General features: G+C 39.5%; 1 protein-coding gene across 1 annotated transcript in view; it reads left to right on the top strand.

Annotated features, from left to right (window-relative positions):
• The window catches only part of LOC136879041 (glutathione S-transferase), a 44454-nt gene extending 23610 nt beyond the window's left edge, over positions 1 to 20844 (top strand). Inside the window, exons 2-4 of the mRNA XM_067152773.2 lie at positions 12417 to 12584; positions 20023 to 20165; positions 20565 to 20844. Coding sequence (XP_067008874.2) covers positions 12417 to 12584; positions 20023 to 20165; positions 20565 to 20732 — 479 coding nt within the window. The 3' untranslated portion in view covers positions 20733 to 20844. The remainder of the gene's footprint in view (positions 1 to 12416; positions 12585 to 20022; positions 20166 to 20564) is intronic.
• The last annotated feature ends 703 nt before the right edge of the window (positions 20845 to 21547 follow it).

Genomic DNA, 21547 nt, shown 5'->3' with positions numbered 1-21547 from the left:
ATTATTATTATTATTATTATTATCGATGTTTTCTAAATGCAATTACAAGTGGAAATATGACACTCGCTTATGGTTTTAGCCTATTATGGAGTTTTTATTTAGCTTGTCGTGAAATGTATGATTTGCTTTAAGATTTTAACTTGTAAAATGGAAAGGGAAAGTGGTAAATTATATGATTGAAGAGAACTGAAAAATTACAATAATTTTTACAATTTGCTTTACATCGCACCGACACAGATGGGTCTTACGGCGACGATGAGATAGGAAAGGACTAGGAGTGGGAAAGAAGCGCACATGGGCTTAAATGAGGTTCATCCCTAGCATTTGCCTGGTGAGAAAATAGGAAACCACGGAAAACCATCTTCAGTGCTGCCGACAGTGGGGTTTTAACCCACTATTTCTCGAAAGCAAACTTACAGCTGCGTGGCTCTAACCGCATTGCCAACTGGCTCGGTCATTAATTTACGTATTTTGCTTGTATAGGCCTGTAGTGCTATCGCCATTTAAGGGAATAATATTCACGAAAGTAAAGGACTCAGATGTTCACACGGTGTTGCACATTTAGGCTCTAAGTTTTAAAGTTTGGTAAGGTATGAACGGGGACTGTTACAGTACACGTACTATACGAAGAGAAAGCAACAAACTGTATACACAGAAAATATATCCATTAGCTTTTAATACTATAAATACACACAGAAACTGAAAAACGGAGCACAGTTCCAGGCTATCATGCACAACTTTTCTTATTTTCTTTTTTGTACCAATTTGCTTTACGTTACACCGACACACATAGGTCTTACGGCGATTATGGAACAGGAAAGGGCTAAGAGTGGGAAGGAAACGACTGTGGTCTTAATTAAGGTGTAAAAATTGCAAACCATCTTCAGTGCTGCCGACAGTGGGGTTCAAGCTGACAGCTACGTGACCTAAAGCCTGCAGCCACTCGCTCGGTATCATGCACATGATTTTTCTGCATATTTGCTTTCAAAAGCATGGCCATTCAGTGAAAGGAAAATGTCATCCCTTATATTTCCTAAAACTTTATTTTCAGTCTTCAAGGAAAGATCCAAAGAAACTCATTCGCGCCGACAGGGGAATCAGTCGCGAAGTCAGCCCAAGTAGGCCAAAGTATTATTGTATACGCACGGAAATGAATTTCAAGGAAACATACCTGTGAAATGATACGCCACTGCCCTTTATGAACCTCTCTATGCAGCCATAAATTGCACAGGAGACTGGCATTTTCCTTCACAGAAGTATATACTTCAATTTATCGGGAAGCTCCAGTAGTGACAGTGCCAAACAATACAGCTTTTGCCAAACAGCGCGCTCGTTCAACTTCGCACGCGACTGCAGCGCCAATGCTACCTCTAGTGTATAATATACTAACTCTATGTTTTTACATCGGGCGATAGATTATCTGTTTGTCCGCGCTCGTGTTTGAACGTTTGTTGCGGTGATTAGCCAGCGCGATAACATGTAAATAAATGGATGGTACTATTTTATAAGCGTATATATTTATGTGGATAATTTCAAGTGTATTTTTACAATGTTCAAGTGTACTTTTACAATGTTCAGATGGAGCAACTCTGGTTTATTGTACAGGCATAGCCAATGTTTAAATAGACACATTAATAGTACATGTACCGGTGGTACCCATCCTCCGGCCAGTTAAACTGCGCGCCTTCTATAAGGCCATCTATGAAATCTATCTTGAACTGATGTTATGCCAGATATTTCGTTTTTAACCGTTCGATATCTCTGTCATCGGTTTTGTTGCTCCCCCTAGTGAGTCGATCTATAATTAATTTATTAAGAAATGTGTATTGTGACAGGTGGCACACTTTAAGCTTTGAAGTTTGTTTTGTTAATGTGTAAAAGTTGTCAACACTCCTGCTGGTTCCTTCTTCGATAGCTATCATCCAATCAAACATTTGTAAATATTTTCGCTAGTCAATTAAAATTGGGGGTGCGTACAGGTATCCAGCCTATCTGTAAAGAGTTCTGGAAACTTCCCCTGGAAATACTATAAAAGGTGGGCGGTTTAAGGCCGTATTGTCATCTTCATCGCTCCAGTTTATTGTGTGCGACGTGTAATAAGGGAGCAGGGCCGCAGTCGGCGTTCGGAAGGCCCAGCAACTCAACGTAATGGCAGAATTTTCATAACGTGATAGCTCCGGTAGACAGCTTGGTGGGAAGGTTTCAAAACTATTTTCTTTTACGTAAATTTCTAAACCTGGTGGTTTAAATGTAGACTTTTCGGCCAGTCTGAGGACTCTGTTCTATTCCCTTCTGAGAAATATGTAATGTAAGGGAACAACGAGTGATTGATTCACATTCAACTTGGTACGGGATGACTAAAGTTTATAATCATCTAAACTTCGTAACACTCTTTTGGAATTTAATATTTGTCATTTAGTCACCTCGGCGTAGAATAGGCTTAGCCTCTGTATCTTTGGACCATAAGCCCATTTAGGGCTTTTAAATATTCTAGAACGGGTGGAATGATTCCGCCTCCTAGCGTTTTGTTCATGGCCAATCATGTTAAACCTTTTCTTTTTACATCAAGGCCATTTAGTTTGTTCGGTAATTGTTTATGGACCGTGTGTAACAAACTGTTGAGCGATAAATAAGCCCACATCAGGGCAACGATGTGTAAATACTTTAATCAAGATCAACCTACTGGTTGTAAGTGCTCTATTAAAAACGGATGCCTCTGTGAGGCTGGACTATGATATTGTCGGAGCCCAGGCTCCCTTGTAGTGTGAAGGATAGGAGCAAATAGTGCTCTTCTAAGTTTTGTACCTGCCAAGAGAAATCCAGTTCTTTTCTGTGGAAATTAGTATTTGTAATTCTCTTAAGTTATACTTGACTTTTTTTTTTGGACTTCAAGTCATTGTTGTTGGAGTGACGATCTCATTATAACCTTATGGTTTATTCAGATCTTCTATTCGTCCGATTTTAATTTAAAAAGAGGTAAAACAATTTCTAATTTTGTTGTATTAAGTTCAGTTCTTGTTAATTCCTTGTCCACCCACTCACCCCAGCAGCTTCTTTCACCTCTGTAACAGTACACATACGTCAAACGGTCCTAATGTTACTAGTGCCAGTAATTTTACATGAAGTGTATGTTCATTTCCGCAATATTCATGGCATTGTTGTGATAAGTGAAAACAAGACATTTCATTCGTTTGAATAGTTTAAGAAATGGGAAATAAATTATGAAGCACAAAATCTTGTAAAATATGTTTTAATATTCGTTTCTGAGGACATTACAAAAAGTCGAACAGTATATTACAATTTTCAGTTCAAAAGATGCCATTTCCACTTCAAAATATTTTTTAGTATTTCGTCCACATGCATTACAGTAGCTGAATGGCATCGAACGCCATGAGCAACCCGGACCAGAAGAATGTAGTACCATACGCGATCATCGGTACGTTCCGTGTTACATTGCGTTTTGCCACAACTTTCTTAAGGTGGAAACAGCACTTTGAACAGACACACTCCTTAACTGTCATCGTTCAGGACAGTTTAAATCGAAAGGATTTGGTCCCCGTCATTTAAAGAGCCAAGGCACCAACAAATCTTTATGGTTTCTGCCCTTCGACAACAAAAGTTTCTTTAGTTGAAGACGGTACGTGTGAGACTGTGTTTTCACCTATTCATGTGGGGCGTCAAAATGATTTAAAGCATTTATTTTTAACTCAAGCTGAAAAGAGTTCTTTGGCAGCTAATTATTACCGTTATTGTGCTTTTACAGTCGCATTGGACCACTGTAGTCAATTTCTGTCCGGTCTTCTATGATGTTTTATGATTTTTTTCTTTCCTGTTCTTCCAGTATTTCTTCATTCTGTCTGATCGTCGTTGTCGCCCTTCTTCTGAAAATACCCTTTCAGTTGTTTCTGTTTTATCACATTTTGGTAGGAATCTAATTTTACTATTCTTCAGTTTATTTACTTTGTTTGATTTATTCTTTAAATCCTCCAGTGTTGTGTCTAATTCTTTTATTTCTTTCATCCAGACAGGTTCTTGTTTTTGTTTCCAAAGCTTTCCAAAATTCTGCGTATTAACCTGTCTTGAGGTCTTCTCAACAGATGACCAAAGAATGATATTCTCTTCTTTCTTACGAAATCCGTTATAGGTTCTATCTCTTGATGTACTGCTGCATTTGGGATGATTCGCCATTCTCCTTCTTTTGGTACTTCGTATTAATGCATGCTCTTTATTTTTTTTTTTTGCTAGTTTCTTTACGTCGCACCGGCGCAGATAGGTCTTATGGCGACGATGGGACAGGAAAGGCCTAGGAGTTGAAAGGAAGCGGCCTTGACCTTAATTAAGGTACAGCCCCAGCATTTTCTTGGTGTGAAAATGGGAAACCACGGAAAACCATCTTGAGGACTGCCGACAGTGGAATTCGAACCCACTATCTCCCGGATGCAAGCTCACAGCCGCGTGCCCCTGATCACACGGCCAACTCGCCCGTTAATGCATGTTATTACTATTCTTCTTTCTATTTCTAAAATTTTGTCTATGTTATTCTTTTGCTTTATTTTATATAATGTTTCAGTTTTGTATTTATTGACAAACATTTTTTGTTGTATGTATTTCTGGTTACTTTTTGGGCTCTGGATAATTCATTCATTCTCTCTGTCCAAGAAATATTTTTTCATTTAAATTGTATGTTATAGTTTCTCCAAGGTATTTAAATTGTTTTACAATTTCTATTTCTTTCCCACATATCAGAACACTGCTTATTGAAAGGGGATCTATTGCCATTATTTTAGAGTTTTCAAATGAAATTGTTAATACTATTTTTCCAGCAATAGTTTGGAGATTTGTGATTTGATTCCGAGTTTCATTAAGGTTATTAGCTAGTAGTGCCAGATCATCTGCAAATCCTAAGCAATTTAGGTAAATTTCATCTTTAGTGTATCCAATTATATTTTTGTTATTCTCTTTATACCCTTCACATATCAAGTATTCCAGCGTACAATTAATATAGTATAATATAGTATTGAAAATTCCTTTTGGCGTTATATTAACTGATATCCGAAGCAGTCTGAAAACTCCAGAAGAGCTGCAAAGAATTCATTTCCTCATAAGAAAGGGCTTGCATAACTTTGCAAATTTGAGCTCATAATCTGTGAAGCATTCTAATGATGCAACGAGTGTTGATGCTGGGTGAATCAGTTAAAACGGGAAGTAGGGACTGTGTGTTATTGTACACTAACTGACAGAGCAAATGCAACACAAAGAAGGAGTGGTTCGAAAGGGATGAAAGTTGGGGAAAAAACAGAGACGGCACGGACGAATAATTGATGTTTATTTCAAACCGATATGCAGGTTACACAATGCGCACGGCATCGACTCAGTAGGATGTAGGACCACCGCGAGCGGCGATGCACGCAGAAACACGTCGAGGTACAGAGTCAATAAGAGTGCGGATGGTGTCCTGAGGAATGGTTCTCTGTCAACCATTTGCCACAGTTGGTCGTCCGTACGAGGCTGGGGCAGAGTTTGCAAACGGCGTCCAATGAGATCCCACACGTGTTCGATTGGTGAGAGATCCGGAGAGTACGCTGGCCACGGAAGCATCTGTACACCTCGTAGAGCCTGTTGGGAGATGCGAGCAGTGTGTGGGCGGGCATTATCCTGCTGAAACAGAGCATTGGGCAGCCCCTGAAGGTACGGGAGTGCCACCGGCCGCAGCACATGCTGCACGTAGCGGTGGGCATTTAACGTGCCTTGAATACGCACTAGAGGTGACGTGGAATCATACGCAATAGCGCCCCAAACCATGATGCCGCGTTGTCTAGCGGTAGGGCGCTCCACAGTTACTGCCGGATTTGACCTTTCTCCACGCCGACGCCACACTCGTCTGCGGTGACTATCACTGACAGAACAGAAGCGTGACTCATCGGAGAACACGACGTTCCGCCATTCCCTCATCCAAGTCGCTCTAGCCCGGCACCATGCCAGGCGTGCACGTCTATGCTGTGGAGTCAATGGTAGTCTTCTGAGCGGACGCCGGGAGTGCAGGCCTCCCTCAACCAATCGACGGGAAATTGTTCTGGTCGATATTGGAACAGCCAGGGTGTCTTGCACATGCTGAAGAATGGCGGTTGACGTGGCGTGCGGGGCTACCACCGCTTGGCGGCGGATGCGCCGATCCTCGCGTGCTGACGTCACTCGGGCTGCGCCTGGACCCCTCGCACGTGCCACATGTCCCTGCGCCAACCATCTTCGTCACAGGCGCTGCACCGTGGACACATCCCTATGGGTATCGGCTGCGATTTGACGAAGCGACCAACCTGCCCTTCTCAGCCCGATCACCATACCCCTCGTAAAGTTATCTGTCTGCTGGAAATGCCTCCGTTGACGGCGGCCTGGCATTCTTAGGTATACACGTGTCCTGTGGCACACGACAACACGTTCTACAATGACTGTCGGCTGAGAAATCACGGTACGAAGTGGGCCATTCGCCAACGCCGTGTCCCATTTATCGTTCGCTACGTGCGCAGCACAGCGGCGCATTTCACATCATGAGCATACCTCAGTGACGTCAGTCTACCCTGCAATTGGCATAAAGTTCTGACCACTCCTTCTTGGTGTTGCATTTGCTCTGTCAGTCAGTGTATAATCCCCAGGGCGAGGTTTTTGAAGAGTACCCTTTCTTGGCCAAGAATGACTTTGTGTTATCAGTAATGAATGATGCACAAGCTTCAATGCTGTAGAAATATGGAGGGGGTGCTGTATGCATTGATGGAACCCATGGACACAATGCGTATGATTTTGAGTTGATAACTCTTATAATTAGTGATGACATGCGTGAGGGTTTCCCGTGTTCATTTTTATTTACAAACAGAACTGATAAAGAAATCTTAAAGATTCTATTTTCAAAAATCAAATACCAGCGTCGCAATTTGCCTCCAAATATTTTTATGACAGATATGACAGATGTTTTTAACGCTTGGATCGAAGTTATGGGGGAACCAAATCAAACGGTATATTGCTTCTGTTTATGATTTTGGTAAATATTTGTTTAGAAAGTTATGCTGCTATAGCCAGGCAGTGGGCATATAGCTATCGGATGCATTGTGGTTTGAACACAAATACGCACATTGAAAACCTGCATAAGTGCATAAATCATACATACTTGCACGGAAAGAAAACGAAGCGCCAGGACAAATCCATTTGTGCAATGATAAGATTCCTCAAAGTTAAAATGTAAAGGTAAAGAAAGTGACAATTAAGCTAAGGGAACTTAGGCAAGACTCAAAATTAGCCTGACTTTAAGAAAAGACTTAGTTATAAAGGAAGGTAACATATGGAAAATTCCATCATTATCCAGTTCTGATGTATACACAGCTGTGACTGCCAGTTAGAATGTAATGACTGTAAGTCATGTATTCACAGCTACTCTTGTACGTGTATCGATTCTGCCATACGACTCAACATGTGCAAACACAATCATCTTGTTGGCCAGATTATTTCAGCCTAAAGAATACCAAGAACAGATTCAAATATGTTCTGAAAAAGAGTTAGAAGTTGCTGAAAAAGACGCATTATTGAAACAAATCTCTACCAATGCCTTTCCAAGTACCTGTAATTCAGAATCGAACAATCAACACAGGCGGTTAGATATCAAGAAACAGAACTTATTATCCCAGTTAAAGGAAATCAATGAATTGGTGCAAAATTTTACAACCCCTGAAAAAGCAGAAGTTATTGCTACCGATGAAGGCGACATTAGCAACAGTTCGAAGTTTCAAAATGCCACATAATCAGACAGACACACATCAGAAAAGAAAAATTGAACCTTAAAGGGGACTCGTCTTGAGATCTAATAAAAAGATACGAACCGAACTTCGTATTCCGCTTATTGGATCTCAGATAAACAGAATAGTCAAGATGGCCAAGTCTAGAATCCTCCTTAGTCAATTCTACTCTTAAAACAGCTCATGAGAACCAAGAAGCCGAACACTCGTTTCAAACATCGCGGCCATTGGCTAACTTACGACCTGTTTTAACTGATTACATCGCCATTTTTGGCCTATTCTAAATTAAATCACTAAATTACTAAAATCTTAATTAAATTCCTCCTGAAAAGGCCCAGTTGTTAAGAAGTGAAGCTTTATTTCCTCCCTAAATTCTACTTATTCTAAATTTACTCCGACCCCAAAAATGACATTTTCTAACACCTTAGCGAAGAGGGGGGTTTCATCTCTGACGTGGGGGTAAATTTCCTCCATGACAGATCGCTTCCCCCCTTCCCCCTTCCAGTGTACGTGATGGAGATTTTCCGACTCATCGCCACGTCGCGGAAACAGATGAGTAGAAGTGTACAGTTTTCACTCTGGGAATCTCATGTAGTCGCTCTCAACAACAACAATAACAACAACAACAACAATAACAACAACAACAACAACAAAACAACCAAGAAGAAAAGACCCGCAAAAGGCAATCCAGTGACAAAACCATCTCCAGCGGAGCAGCATAACCAGGACATTCTGCATGGAACCAGTAAATGTCCTATGCGCAATATCTACTGTTTCTGAACGCTCATGTTATCTAGGTTAAGACTGACTGGGACATACTGTCCCCATATCGCCACCAAAATCTGGTGATGCCCCAAGTAGCCACTCACTCAGGCGTGTCCGCTCCTAACTCTCTAAGCAAAGTCTAAAATTTTACCGCTAATACATATTTTGGGGAACACATACTTCGACAGACGAACATTGTATAACGGGTGAAGCTATGTACTAAATAATGGGCAACAGTTAGTGGAAACAAATTTCTAATTTATTAAAAATATCGACAAACAATAGGAAGGCAAAGAAATCAATACAAATTTAGATTAAAAACCATCAGTCCACTGCGTTTGTAAACGTCCAGATATCTTTACTTCATTCATCATAAAAATTACCTCTAATTTCTTGGCTTTATCGTACGTAGTGCTGACTTTTAATCGAAGTCACCGGGCGAGTTAGCCGTGCGGTTAGGAGCGCGCAACTGTGAGCTTGTATCCGGGAGAAGTGTGTTCGTATCCCACTGTCGACAGCCCTGAAGGTGGTTTTCCGTGGTTTCCCATTTTCACACCAGGAAAATGCTGGGGCGGTACCTTAATTAAAGCCATGGCCGCTTCCTTTCAACTCCTAGGTCTTTCCTATCCCATTGTCGACATAAGACCTATCTGTGTCTATGCGACGTAAAGCTACTAGGATAATCGAAGTAGAAAAAGGTGGCCCTTAACAGCAGTTTTCATAGCATCAACACTCCTGTTGTTTTCTCTAATTGCCTTTCCATAATAAACCTGAAAATAGTCTATTTCCTTGTGGGTAAGTCTCCCTCTCCCACCAAGCGGTTTCCCATCTTCTAATTTTTGACCTTTACTTTCCTTCAGTAAACAACGCAGCCTGGATCCAACAAGTTTCTGGACATGACCCACACATTCTAACCTGGTCACCTAACAGTCATATGGTTTACTGTCAACTACAGATTTAGAAGATTTAGAATCACCATCACCTACGTAGTAAGTATATCTAACACCATACATATTTAGTGAGCGACAGAACATTTTCACTACAGACGCTGGCTCCATACCAACACTTGATCCACTGTAATTTTTGTAACAAGCATGTGAGTGTTTTTCTTGCCATTCATTCTCCAATTCAGTATTTTCTAGTTTCTTCCTAACAGAACACTCATGACAATATTTAGACATTGTCTCAACATCTATAACTTTCCCTGAGTCAATGCTGTTTATGGATGATACTCCATAGAGAGAAGTGTGCTCATGAACCATCGACTGAAGCACAGAGATCTGTTGGAACCTCCAACACCTGTCGTTCAATTTCTCTGTCTTTTACAATTTGCTTCACAGCCACATCACTCACATCTTTCAAAATATGTTTCTTTATTTTATCAAACCTTGCAATGGGTGGTGGCATATTCATCACACCACAAAATATATTACAAGCTTCCCTACCTTCCCCTATACATCTCATACCGGTACCATAAGTAAATCTGTAATTACTGTCATAAATGTCTCAAATGATGACCTGTTATTGCACAATTCACAAAAAATTGTCAGTTCACAAGCTAAACCTACTCTCTTCTCTGCTACAACTTTGAGACACATTGAATTCTTACAATTCACACATACACACAAATGAAACACTATTAGCCTGTGACAACAATTTCAGATCAACCAGTCTATATCCAGAGGTAGAAAACTGTTCACTTTCAACTTGTACCTCGCCACGAAAGTTAGAGCGAAGTTGATAAGTTATGTTCTTGAGCTGATAGTTCTGATGGCTGAATTAGGTACCTTCCTGGTATGAACATTGAATTTCTGTTTCTTGAAACAGGATTTGACTCTTGGCATGTTTAATAATTATTTCACAAGTGCAGAACACAGATCACAGTTCAACAAAACCTCATGTAGGCCTAAATATCAACACATCTGTATCATGGAAGATTCCAAAACAAAACACACTGCTACCTAGTGCCAAAACTACACATCATATTCTAAAGAGAACCCATCTATGGAGATGTTCCATAGAGAAAAATAATTTTATGACCAGTGAGTAGAATATAAAAAATATAAGATTATTGAATGACATAAAATGGGGTGTGGCTATTTGTATGCAACATCATATATAAATTATTTTAAAAAATACTTCTAGTTGAGTTATGAGCTTGAAACTTTCACACAATATATATATAAGACCATACATACGGAAAACATATATTTCAAAATTTCGATTTTTTTGACCCCTCGTCGGTTACATTCCCCCTTAACAAGACCATTAGTGCTAGCGTAAAGTGAAAAGTAAAAGTTTTAAATTACGGACACTGAATTTGTAATTTTCTGCTTATTTTAGATTGTGAAACTAGTAGTTTTTCTTGTGGTATTATCTTTCCAGGGAATTGCTTGTTGTACTCATGTTGTTGTAGTAGTTGTTGTTGTTGGGTAATTAATAATGTATTCAACTTAACTTTTGTTAAGCTATTAGTAAGTTCAACCTATAGTAATGTAAGCTGTAGTGTTAAGCACTGGGAAATACTGTAAGTTGTGTGTGAATTTGTATATGATGATGCTAGATTTAGAATTTTAAACTTAAACTAGTAGTATTTCTTGTCATATTTTCTTTCCAGGTATTTACTTGTTGCACTGTTGTTGTTCTTGGAGGGTAATTCATTTTTATACTTTATTATCATTGTAATGTTATATAGTAGTAAGCTCAGCCTATAGTTTTGTAAGCCATACTGTCAAGTACTGAAATAATCAAGTTTCGTATGAAACTGTGTATGATGATGCTGGATTTAGAACATTAAACTAGTACTTTTTCTTGTAATATTTTTTTCCTCATGAAATTGCTTTTTGTACTCGTGATGTTGTAGTGGGTAGTTGTGTTTTAAAATTTACTTTAGTACCGTATCACTTGTAGTGTTAAGCACTGGAAATATTCAAGTTGTGTGTGAATTTGTGTATGATGATGCTGGATTGAGAATGTTAACCTAGTAATAATTCTTGTAATGTATTCCTTCCAGGGAATTGCTTGTTGTTTGTTTGTTTGTTTGTTTGTTTAAAGGGCCTAACACCTAGGTCATCGGTCCTGTTCTATTGTTTGTTTGTTGTTAGGTAATTACGGTAACTTTACTTTATTATTACACTACTGTAAGTAACCATTGCCACCGGGATATTTCCCATTTGCGATGTATTTGTTAATAATAATAATAATAATAATAATAATAATAATAATAATAATAATAATAATAATAAGACGCTGTTGATGGTAATTCGTCGATCGGATGCGGAATTTGAGCGTTAAGCAGACCTCTTTGTGGTATTGGACAGGACAGGCTATGTCCCGTTACCGGGTTTCACCCTCTCCCTTCCTACCATCATTTATTTCATCTCGTTAACTCATCTCGTGAGGTTGGCGTCAAGAAGGGCATCCTGTCGTAAAAACTCGCTACGAAGATTCATTTCACTACATACTCAACCCCCTAGGGAAACGGGACAATGGTTGGACATTCATAAATTCATATATTTTGTCTCCCCGAGTAATGGGTTATATGCTCGCGTCCCCCGCCCTAGGACGCTACCTTTTCACGGCTAAAAGGTGGCAACCCAGACCGCGGGACCAACCAGCAGTAAGCCTAAACATATTATTGTAATGATCGACAGATGACGACATAAGGTCATGATATGAGAACTGTGCTGGCGATTCGCTTGTTTTTAACGTATTTTTGTATTCTTGTTAATATAAAAGAAGGTATTAATTTTGATTGAACTTTGTGAAACATATACCTGCTGTTGACTTGTGCATTATTTCATGTAAGCTTCTCTTTAAAATGTCACCCGAAATAAATGCTATCACTTACGAACTCTTTTCTTTCCGCAGCTACACCGTATGGAAAGCTTCCCTACATTGACGTTGATGGAAAACGAATCACTCAAGCAACTGCTATTGCTCGTTACGTGGCAAAACTAGTTGGTCTTGTTGGGAAAGACGATTTGGAGGACTTGGAGATTGATTCTGTTGTTGACACAATCGTTGATCTGAAAAATGGTAAGATATATTTCTTATTAAAATTAATTTATTCCTATGAGAACTTCTCTTTCCTAGAGCTGAATTCTCCGTTGGTCTTTATTTGTACATCTTGTCCGACTCAAGGCCAAACGGTTTGCATGCTGGCCTTTGGTCAGAGGGATCTCAGGTTCCATTCCCCATTCATGTATGACCTTGCTAACACGTGCAGGTATTTTTATGGGATGGAGTTCAGGCAGCCTGCGTGTCAATCTTGACAATGTGTTTTACTGCCCAGACACGGCAGAAAATCTAAACTATGAATGGCCCACCTATTGGCAAGTTTTAGTTATCTTTGTCTGGTAAACACGAAATGTGTCAAGCAGAGATCTTTTTACATGCCGAAATTTACGACATGGGGCGCCAAATGGAAGTTTCTGTCGCCTTTAAAAGATCTGATCATTTCTGTTGGGTTTGAACCTGTGATCGTCACATCCAGAGACTCACACTGTACAAGTGTGAAGGATTTACGGTGGATGGGAAAGATTTACGCCCTTCTGCTCATAATTTATTATACGTAATAAGCTTAGCGCACTTTCTTGGCTACCAAGGGAAAGTCACAGGACTGGGACTACAGTATTTTATCATTCAAATGAACTACTTTTTAAAAAGTGTTCTGTAACATATAAAATAGCTTTTGACCTCCGGAGAGGGCCGTAGGCGATCTGCTTGTCTGTAAAGACGGGGCCCTACCTATGGTGAATTCTAATCTCTCTCTCTCTCTCTCTCTCTCTCTCTCTCTCACACACACACACACACCGAGCCGGAGATATTACCCAATTAAAATCGAAGTACGGGTGGTTGTCGGGGGGGATGAATGAACCTTGCAACCAAGCTGTCGCCGGCATAAAAGTCGCTCGGTGTTCCTAAGCAATAGAAACTCCTTCCAGATAAAAATCCTGCCTCTGCAGCTCCATACTGCTAACTACCACTAAAACATCCGATAGTCTGCACATCCATCCATTTCGTCGCCATAAGACTTATCTGTGTCGGTGCGACGTAGAGCAAAAAAAAAAAAATCCCTCCATCTGAGGTAAACGTCAGGACGGACATCGAGTCCTAAACCTGATCAAATCCCCATGAACTGCCGAGCTCAATAAATTGGGAATACTGTAAAGAGAAAAGTAAAGAACAGTCCTTGTAATATGCTCACATGTGTTAAACTATCTAAACTAAATACTCGTCATCAAAGGAAGCTGGGAAGGAGTAAAGGAACATACACAAAGATAATCACAACCATATGTGCGGAAAGAGTAAGAGGAAGGGGAGATAAGGAAAACACTTAAAAGGCAACAAGATCAAGCTCCACATCATTACACAAAGCTGTATCTTCCGTCTGGCCCTCTGATGTCCACAATAACTGTGACTGATGAGAAGAAAGCAGTGGATTAACATGTGGTGATTGTCCAAGTTTTTCTATTGTTCCCTCATCTCAAGTTAAACTGTCATTGCAAAGTCATTCACCGAGGGACAGGAACTCAATAAGGAACACGTAGCAGGATACTGGTTTTTTTTTTTTCTTTACAATTTGTCTTACCCAGGTAGGTCTTACGGCGACGATGGGACAGGAAAGGGCTAGTAGTGGGAAGGAAGCGGCCGTGCAGTACAGCCCCAGTATTTCCCTAGTGTGAAAATGGGAAAACACGGAATACAATCTTCAGGGCTGACGACAGTGGGATTCGAACCCACTATCTCCCGAATACTGGATACTGACCGCACTTAAGAGACTGCAGCTATCGAGCTCGAAGCAGCATAAACAAAATGACAGGTGAGTATCGGACGGCAACAGGAAATAAGGATAACCATGAAAACACCCAAGGACAAATGAACTCCGCACATCTTCATAAACTGGCTTCTTCTCTTCGACTAGCCCCTAGTTCTTCTTGTAAGCCCCATTATTATTATTATTATTATTATTATTATTATTATTATTATTATTATTATTATTATTCCTAGCTTTTCCAAGAGTTCGGCGTTCAGCACTCTACGAGGGGACATTTTGAAAATTCTTCAGCCAATGTGGTAGGAGGAAAGCTAGATAAACACAAGAAAAGCTGCTAAAACAATAAAATAATGACGTATGGCCTCCGGGGAAGTCTATTGTAGTTGACGCACATGGATGACCTGCGTGTTTGTGAACATGGGAATCTATCCAGGATGAAATGTAGTGCTGAACACGGCATCTTGGTATCACTACCCCAGTGTATGGGACACACTGCACATTCCTTCATGTAGGCACCCGTTATATTTTCAACAGGGTGAAAACTGCCTGTCGCTATCTTTAACTAGTTGAGTTGAAAATCTTCGATGGGCCTGCCTGTGCAGAAAGTTAGTAGCTTTGACAAGAACACACTGCCAGGTCACTGAGGGAAGGAGGAGCAATTAAAAGCACCTATAAAGTTAAACATGAACATACAAGAGGAGAAATTTAGTTTCCACGTCTTTACACTGCTGTTTTCAAATAAATGGGCTCACTCCTCATTCATCTCAGTTCTACATAGATTTCTTCTTAGCTCCCGGTAACCTTGTTTTTCTTCCCAGGTTCATGGGGAGAGCTTCAACACTCCTTGCTGGGTCGTCTTCACACATCTTTGTTCTTATTACGGTACGAATATTCATCTTTATCTTTATGTAGCTTCACTTTCCGTCTCTTCTCTTTTCCTGCCTGTAACCGGCTTTCGTATTACAATTTCCGTATTAGCAAGACTGAAGATGTGTCAAGATTGCCCATCAATGAGGGTTGAAGATCGCTCTCCTGAGGAAGACGGGAAGAATGAGCTAAGAAGAAATGGATGCAGAAGCAGTAGCGGTGATTGGGAATTAAAAGTGGTGGTGGTGGTTGCGGGGGAAAAATTTACTGAACCCTTTAAGGTCGATAAAGAATACCTACCTTCCTTACCTATTAGCAATTGGCATGAGATCTTTCTCTTGTGTCCTTTAGGGTTCTTCGTCACTTGCTTAGGTAAGAGGTGGGTTTCGGTAACTTAATATACTTATCTACTAAATGAGAGGAATTGAGTCTAAGAAACCGATGTTTATTCAAGTAATTTAAACGAAGTTGAAAGGACACATATGATTTTTAAGAACGAACTGAGTCTTGTCCGTTAAACAAAATAAACAATGAAAATCATAACGCTGATGAAAAATAATGGCTTTGGAGACTTTAACTCAACTGCCTGAGCGGCATCCTTACTCAAAACCACTGTCTTAAGTTACGAGTGAAATAAAGAAAGTAATGAAATCCCTAAAATCGGCTTCTATATGAGACTGCATGAACCATCATAATGATTTGTGATGATTCAGCCCCGTAGCACGAGATCTGGACTCATGGTATAATTAAGGCAGTCCAATCTGTATGTGCCACACTGGTTGTACGTCATGGATCCTTAATTGAATCGATGTGATCTGCGACTACGTCCTGGACCGACATCTAACTTTGTAATTTACGTTAAAGTCATTGTGGATGATGACCGCAAGAAAAATGATGCCATAATGGCAGATGGCCCTAATCTAAGTCACTGAGGTTGATGACCCCATGACCATCAAAATTTCTAAGCTGAAGGCTGAACACAATTAAGCTACATTAGTTGATGGCCAATGTTTCCACTTAATGAATCCCCAGTACATCTAAAGCTCAACAAATCAGATCAAAAATGATAACAACAAAAACAAACGCTCACAACACTTGTGGCAGTAAAGTCCCTTGTTATCGGACATGTCCCCATAATCGTTACGTTAACAAGTTGAAATTTTTCTAGCAAAATAAACTAAGATTTCCAGAATACATTTTCAAGTTAGTCACTTGGTTTTAAGTTAATTCTCAAATGCAATTTTACTGAATGTAATAATTTAATAAATTGAACTAATTTCATAATCCTAATTAACAACAAATTATATCTGCCAGGATGAATGGTATCTTTAAAAGTCCCTAATGATTTCAATGACATAATTCGACTTGTTTATTTATTGCTCACTTTCTTCGTTGATGTTGGAAACGCGATACATTTATTGTTTCCAGTTCTACTTATTTATTTCATGATGTCACTCAACAAGCTTACATTAACCTAATACTTATTAATAAACTAGCTTGGATAATCCTAACGTTAAATACTACAATCTGCACAAATTAACACACAACGTAAAAATAACCAACCCCATGTCAGGTCGCTTCGTGACATTTAAAATAAGGCTTTGTGCACCCCTCGCATAATGTCAAACAATATTACTACCAATTTACTAATTTTTACATCCCTTGAAAAGGTTACATCCAACATCAGTACCATTTCCGTCGCTTCAATAATAAATTCAAATCTCTCTTAAACGAGTCTATTCTAAAGAAATGCAATCTGATCCCAAACATTTACTATCAATGAAAAATACAGTTAGTTTCTTTCTAGTAGCGATCTGGCTCGACTGCATAGCAGCTGAGTGAATAACAGGACACCAAATCTCCCCTAGTATTTGTTATCGCTCGAGGACACCCACGTGGCTACATGTTACGTTTTAACTGGCATTTAATGCAACAACAGATCTCCTTCTCGCTCCCAATGCACAAAGATATTGTATAATTCTTAACCCACATAGATTATGCGAAGAGATTTACTTTAAGACGTCACTCAAACATTCATATCCATTACGGTCCTACGGTTTCACGTGGAATCCTAATTATGGTCTAACCCTATTCCCATCTCAATGAATTACACAAAAATATCTCCTCAGGTTTCTACACTGAACATCCCGGCATCAACACTAAAGGCTTTCAACAACCTGATTCATAATCTTACATTACCTTCCATTTCGCAATACTTAGGCACTTGCTAACACAACAAATCTCGACACAACATTAATATGGAATCTCTCTCTCGGGTGACCCTCAACGCTGTTACTCAAACTCTCTGTGACAATTAAGCATCTCTCCCCACATACCTTGATCTAATATTTCCAAAACCGGAATTCACAACTTGACTTACAAAAATTTTTACTATTATTTTCTTCTCATCAATTCTATACAGTTTTAACGTACATTGGAATAGCAATCACCTGTAAACAAATTTTTACGTTCTCGCCTCGTAACTTTCCTTCAATAAAATTTTACATCGCTTCAATATGACGGTGTGCCTTCACGTCAGTATTAAATGAATAACCACGGATTTCTCTTACATAAAATTCGTCATTACGCCGAACAGAAATGTACGATAAATTAATATCTTAACTTTGAAAAACCACAAATCCAGAAAATAAACGTACGGAAATGACACTCTACTTGTAGACATCAAATTGTTTCTCAACCATCATATCTACTATTCTACAACACTTCACACGCTAGTTCCGCGATTTTCATGAATATCCAAAAATCTAAAACAAATGACCTTTTGTCATATTTCTCTGACATTTTCACGAAATAAAAATGGGTGACCAAAATGCGTCACAGATACACAAATAAATCGGTGACATCATGAAACAAAATAAAAGCATGTTATAACGGTGATAATTCACCTACCATCGAGTTGTACGTACCCTGCATTCGGACAGATTCACCAGCTTTCTCAAATCGTTTTATTTAGCCATCTCAACGTCTAGAGTCTTTAGAAACAGTTTTCCTTTTATTCATCTGAAAATGATATAAACAAAAAATACCCTTCACACGCTTTCTTCTTTGCGTGGACTGAACACGTCTGTCGATTACCGACCGCACACGCAATCATTTACAACACGACAAATATTATTTATGACTTCAATTACAGGATTGCGGTATTAGAATGACCGTCTATTACCTGTTCCTGAAGAAATGATGTGATAATTACAACCTATCTCCACTTGGAGATGATATTTACAGCCACCTCGGCCAAAACGTATTTTACCTATGGATTTAGTCTTACAAGCGCTAGTTTATAGAGTTACTCAGAAATGCGTAGTCTCTCCTCGAATTCAATTGAAACAATGGATAATTTCAAGATGGCGCACGTGCTTTTATAGTTTTTCTCTCCCACTCTCATGCCGTTTTAATTTGCCGCCAAGAATTTTACATACATTTTCCTACCCCATAAAAATGTACTGAAGGCAGGTTTCACTCTAACACATAATTGCTAATTTAGTAGTAATATTATTGATGAGCATTTAAGAATTTCCTTCAGCGAACTGAATTGTTAAATTACCTCATAAGATAGGCACTATATTTTGTTGATGTAACAAAGGTTAAACGAACAGGCGCGTCTTTTGATAAATTTTATTCTGGGGCTATTTGGGGATCTAAAATCTGTATCATTAATGACCAAATTGTTTCACTTATAATTTCCTGACATTTATTACGGTAGTTTCGTTGCCAATTATTTTTTAAATGTACCTTTTATTAGAACCAATAATCCGCTGTATCCATGCTCCTTTTCCACATGCGGGTGACGTAATTTCGTTAGCGTGAGAATGAGGACTAAACACCTGGCCCTCCACGTGCCATCTCTGGTCATAGATAAAAAATGTAGGTCGAACTCCTGACTCGTAATTTATATGGGACCTCATGTAATGACTTCAGGACTCTGATTCCTTATTACACAAAGGCCATGGGTTCAGTACAGACAACAGAATGTATTCGGGTTTGTGGGATATAGCGGACGGCGGGTGGAGATGACGGGGTGTACGCATACAAACTGAAAAAACTACGAAGTGGTTTTGATGTTCTCTGAGCGAATTTCCACAGAGAGGTGAAGGTTTTACTAACTTAAGTGAGGTAATAATTTGAGATTTTGATTCAGTACTGGACTATAGAATAAAACTTTCACCAAAGGAACACTATACACATCTACTACAATTAAATAGATGTACGGCGTGATTATACAATGAAAAATAATTTAATACTTGACTAGGTCTATACACTAAGAAACTAGGACAATAAAGGGACTGCCAGACGGACGAATGCGCGCGGAAAGTCGGTGCGTATTTCCGCTAATAATTAAAGAAAATAAAGTAAAGTATTAGCAAATAAGACTACAGGGCTTGTATTATTGTTTTGAAAGTAATTCCGATATTCCTAGTTTCAGCCGCGAAAATGGAATAAAATATGATTTTTCCACAATGTGGGGTGGGGGGGTGACTGCCCTCCTCGCCCCCTCAATCGCCACTACTGTGTAGAACTGTTATTAATGCGCAAATGGCCCACGTATTTCACGACGACAGTGTATGAAGAAGTGAATATCGTCCTTGTTCTTTTCATATTTAGTCCTGTATCTTCTTTCTTTTGCTCCCTCTGTCATTGTGTTCGTCTTACTATGAGTTGCTTTCAATGTTCCTTTTCTTGTCTACATATTACAACATATGTAGGAACTTAGATAGACTTCTGGGCTGAAGTATAATCCTGTGTTTTGATCTTGTTTACTTGCTTAAGACAGTAAGTACAGGTAACAGCAGTGTTGATTCTCTCTTCCAGTTCTCGTTGAGTATTACTTCGAGAAGGATGAGGCAATCAAGCAGAAGAAAAAGGAGATTGCTGTAAAGGAGACAGTACCACAATTCCTCAGCAAACTTGATGCGAGGCTCAAAGAAAATGGAGGATACTTTGTTGGTGGCAAGGTAAGTATCTTTTTAGTATTGTTTTGATAGTCACGCTTTCATTCAATATGTGAGGAGTTCACCGTCATACTGGAGCAAGTCCAGTATAGCTGGAGCAAAAGTTGCACGAACTCTTCAATTCAGTGCTATAGTGAACCGAACATTAGATCATTTGCCGTCCCATAGGTCTATAGTAAAGAATAATTAACTGAGGATAATTTTTGTTTCCTTCACATCAATACTGAACCAAGTAATGGTATATTACAATAATTGCAACCATTTAATTAATTAGCTAAAACACTCTAATGATTTTGAATCTTCTGGTGAAAGTAAAACTCCTCTTCCCTCATTTGTGTTCTTTGACTATTTTGAGCATTGGCATACACTTTCAATGCGTTTCTTGTATTAATTTGATTGCAGCTCACCTGGGCAGATGTTTACTTCGCTGCCGGCCATGAAACTATTAACGACATTGTGGGCGATAATGTGGTTGAGAAATATCCGCACCTCCAAGCTCTCGCCGACAAGGTGCAGGCATTTCCTGCCATCAAAGCTTGGATTGCTAAAAGGCCTATTACATGCCGTTAATTCTTCTTTATATACAGTATTTATATATGAGCGCATGTAATCCACATCATTTATGAAAGATTTGCACTTCGTCCCTTTTCAGTGAAATGAAATAAAATTACCATTTAGTGCGTTTTTTCTTATTCATCTTCCCGCCTGATTTCCCTGTCAAGGTGCAGAGACTTTCTTTCTACATCTTCTACTCCACTCCACCCGTCTGGGCTCGGTAGGATGAACGCCTACACTTTTGCACTTGTGCATAGCTCTAGCCTCGTGTCCATACAACACAAGCGCTGCCTCGCCCCTCTCATCTCTTCTGGTTATCGGAGGAACTTCAAGGGTGTTCCGAACGTCTTCGATTCGTATATGGTGCATCCTTGTGACTCCCAGAGACTACAAAGACGTCTTCATTTCCATTGTGTGGAGCATCTGCTCGTGCTGTTCTCTTGTAGGTTAACTTGGCGGCAGAGTAAGAGTGGTGTGATGATTGGCTCCTGAACATTGTGTAATATCGTGCGTAACATAAAGATATATATCCTGTGCAAGCGGTGTAAATGTGAAATACTGCAAGAGTGAACGTATAAACGTAACTAGAACTAGTTAAGAACGGCAGTTTCATTTATTATTAATAATTTCTTCGCCCTAAATGTAGTGAAATGAGCAATGGCAAGTGTTGTGGGGAAAGTACGAGTCAAGAGCAGTGCTATTCCATTGAGGACGTGGTAAAGTTGCTACTGGAGCTGCGAAGTGAAATAAGGGAACTCAAATCTGAGCAAATGGAGAGAGAGTGTGAGCTAGGGAAGTCTATAGATCTCTGCCATGAAAAGACAGACAGC

This window comes from Anabrus simplex, chromosome 8, assembly GCF_040414725.1.
Source record: "Anabrus simplex isolate iqAnaSimp1 chromosome 8, ASM4041472v1, whole genome shotgun sequence".
Lineage (NCBI taxonomy): Eukaryota > Metazoa > Arthropoda > Insecta > Orthoptera > Tettigoniidae > Anabrus > Anabrus simplex.
This window is presented reverse-complemented; position numbering and strand designations above follow the sequence as displayed.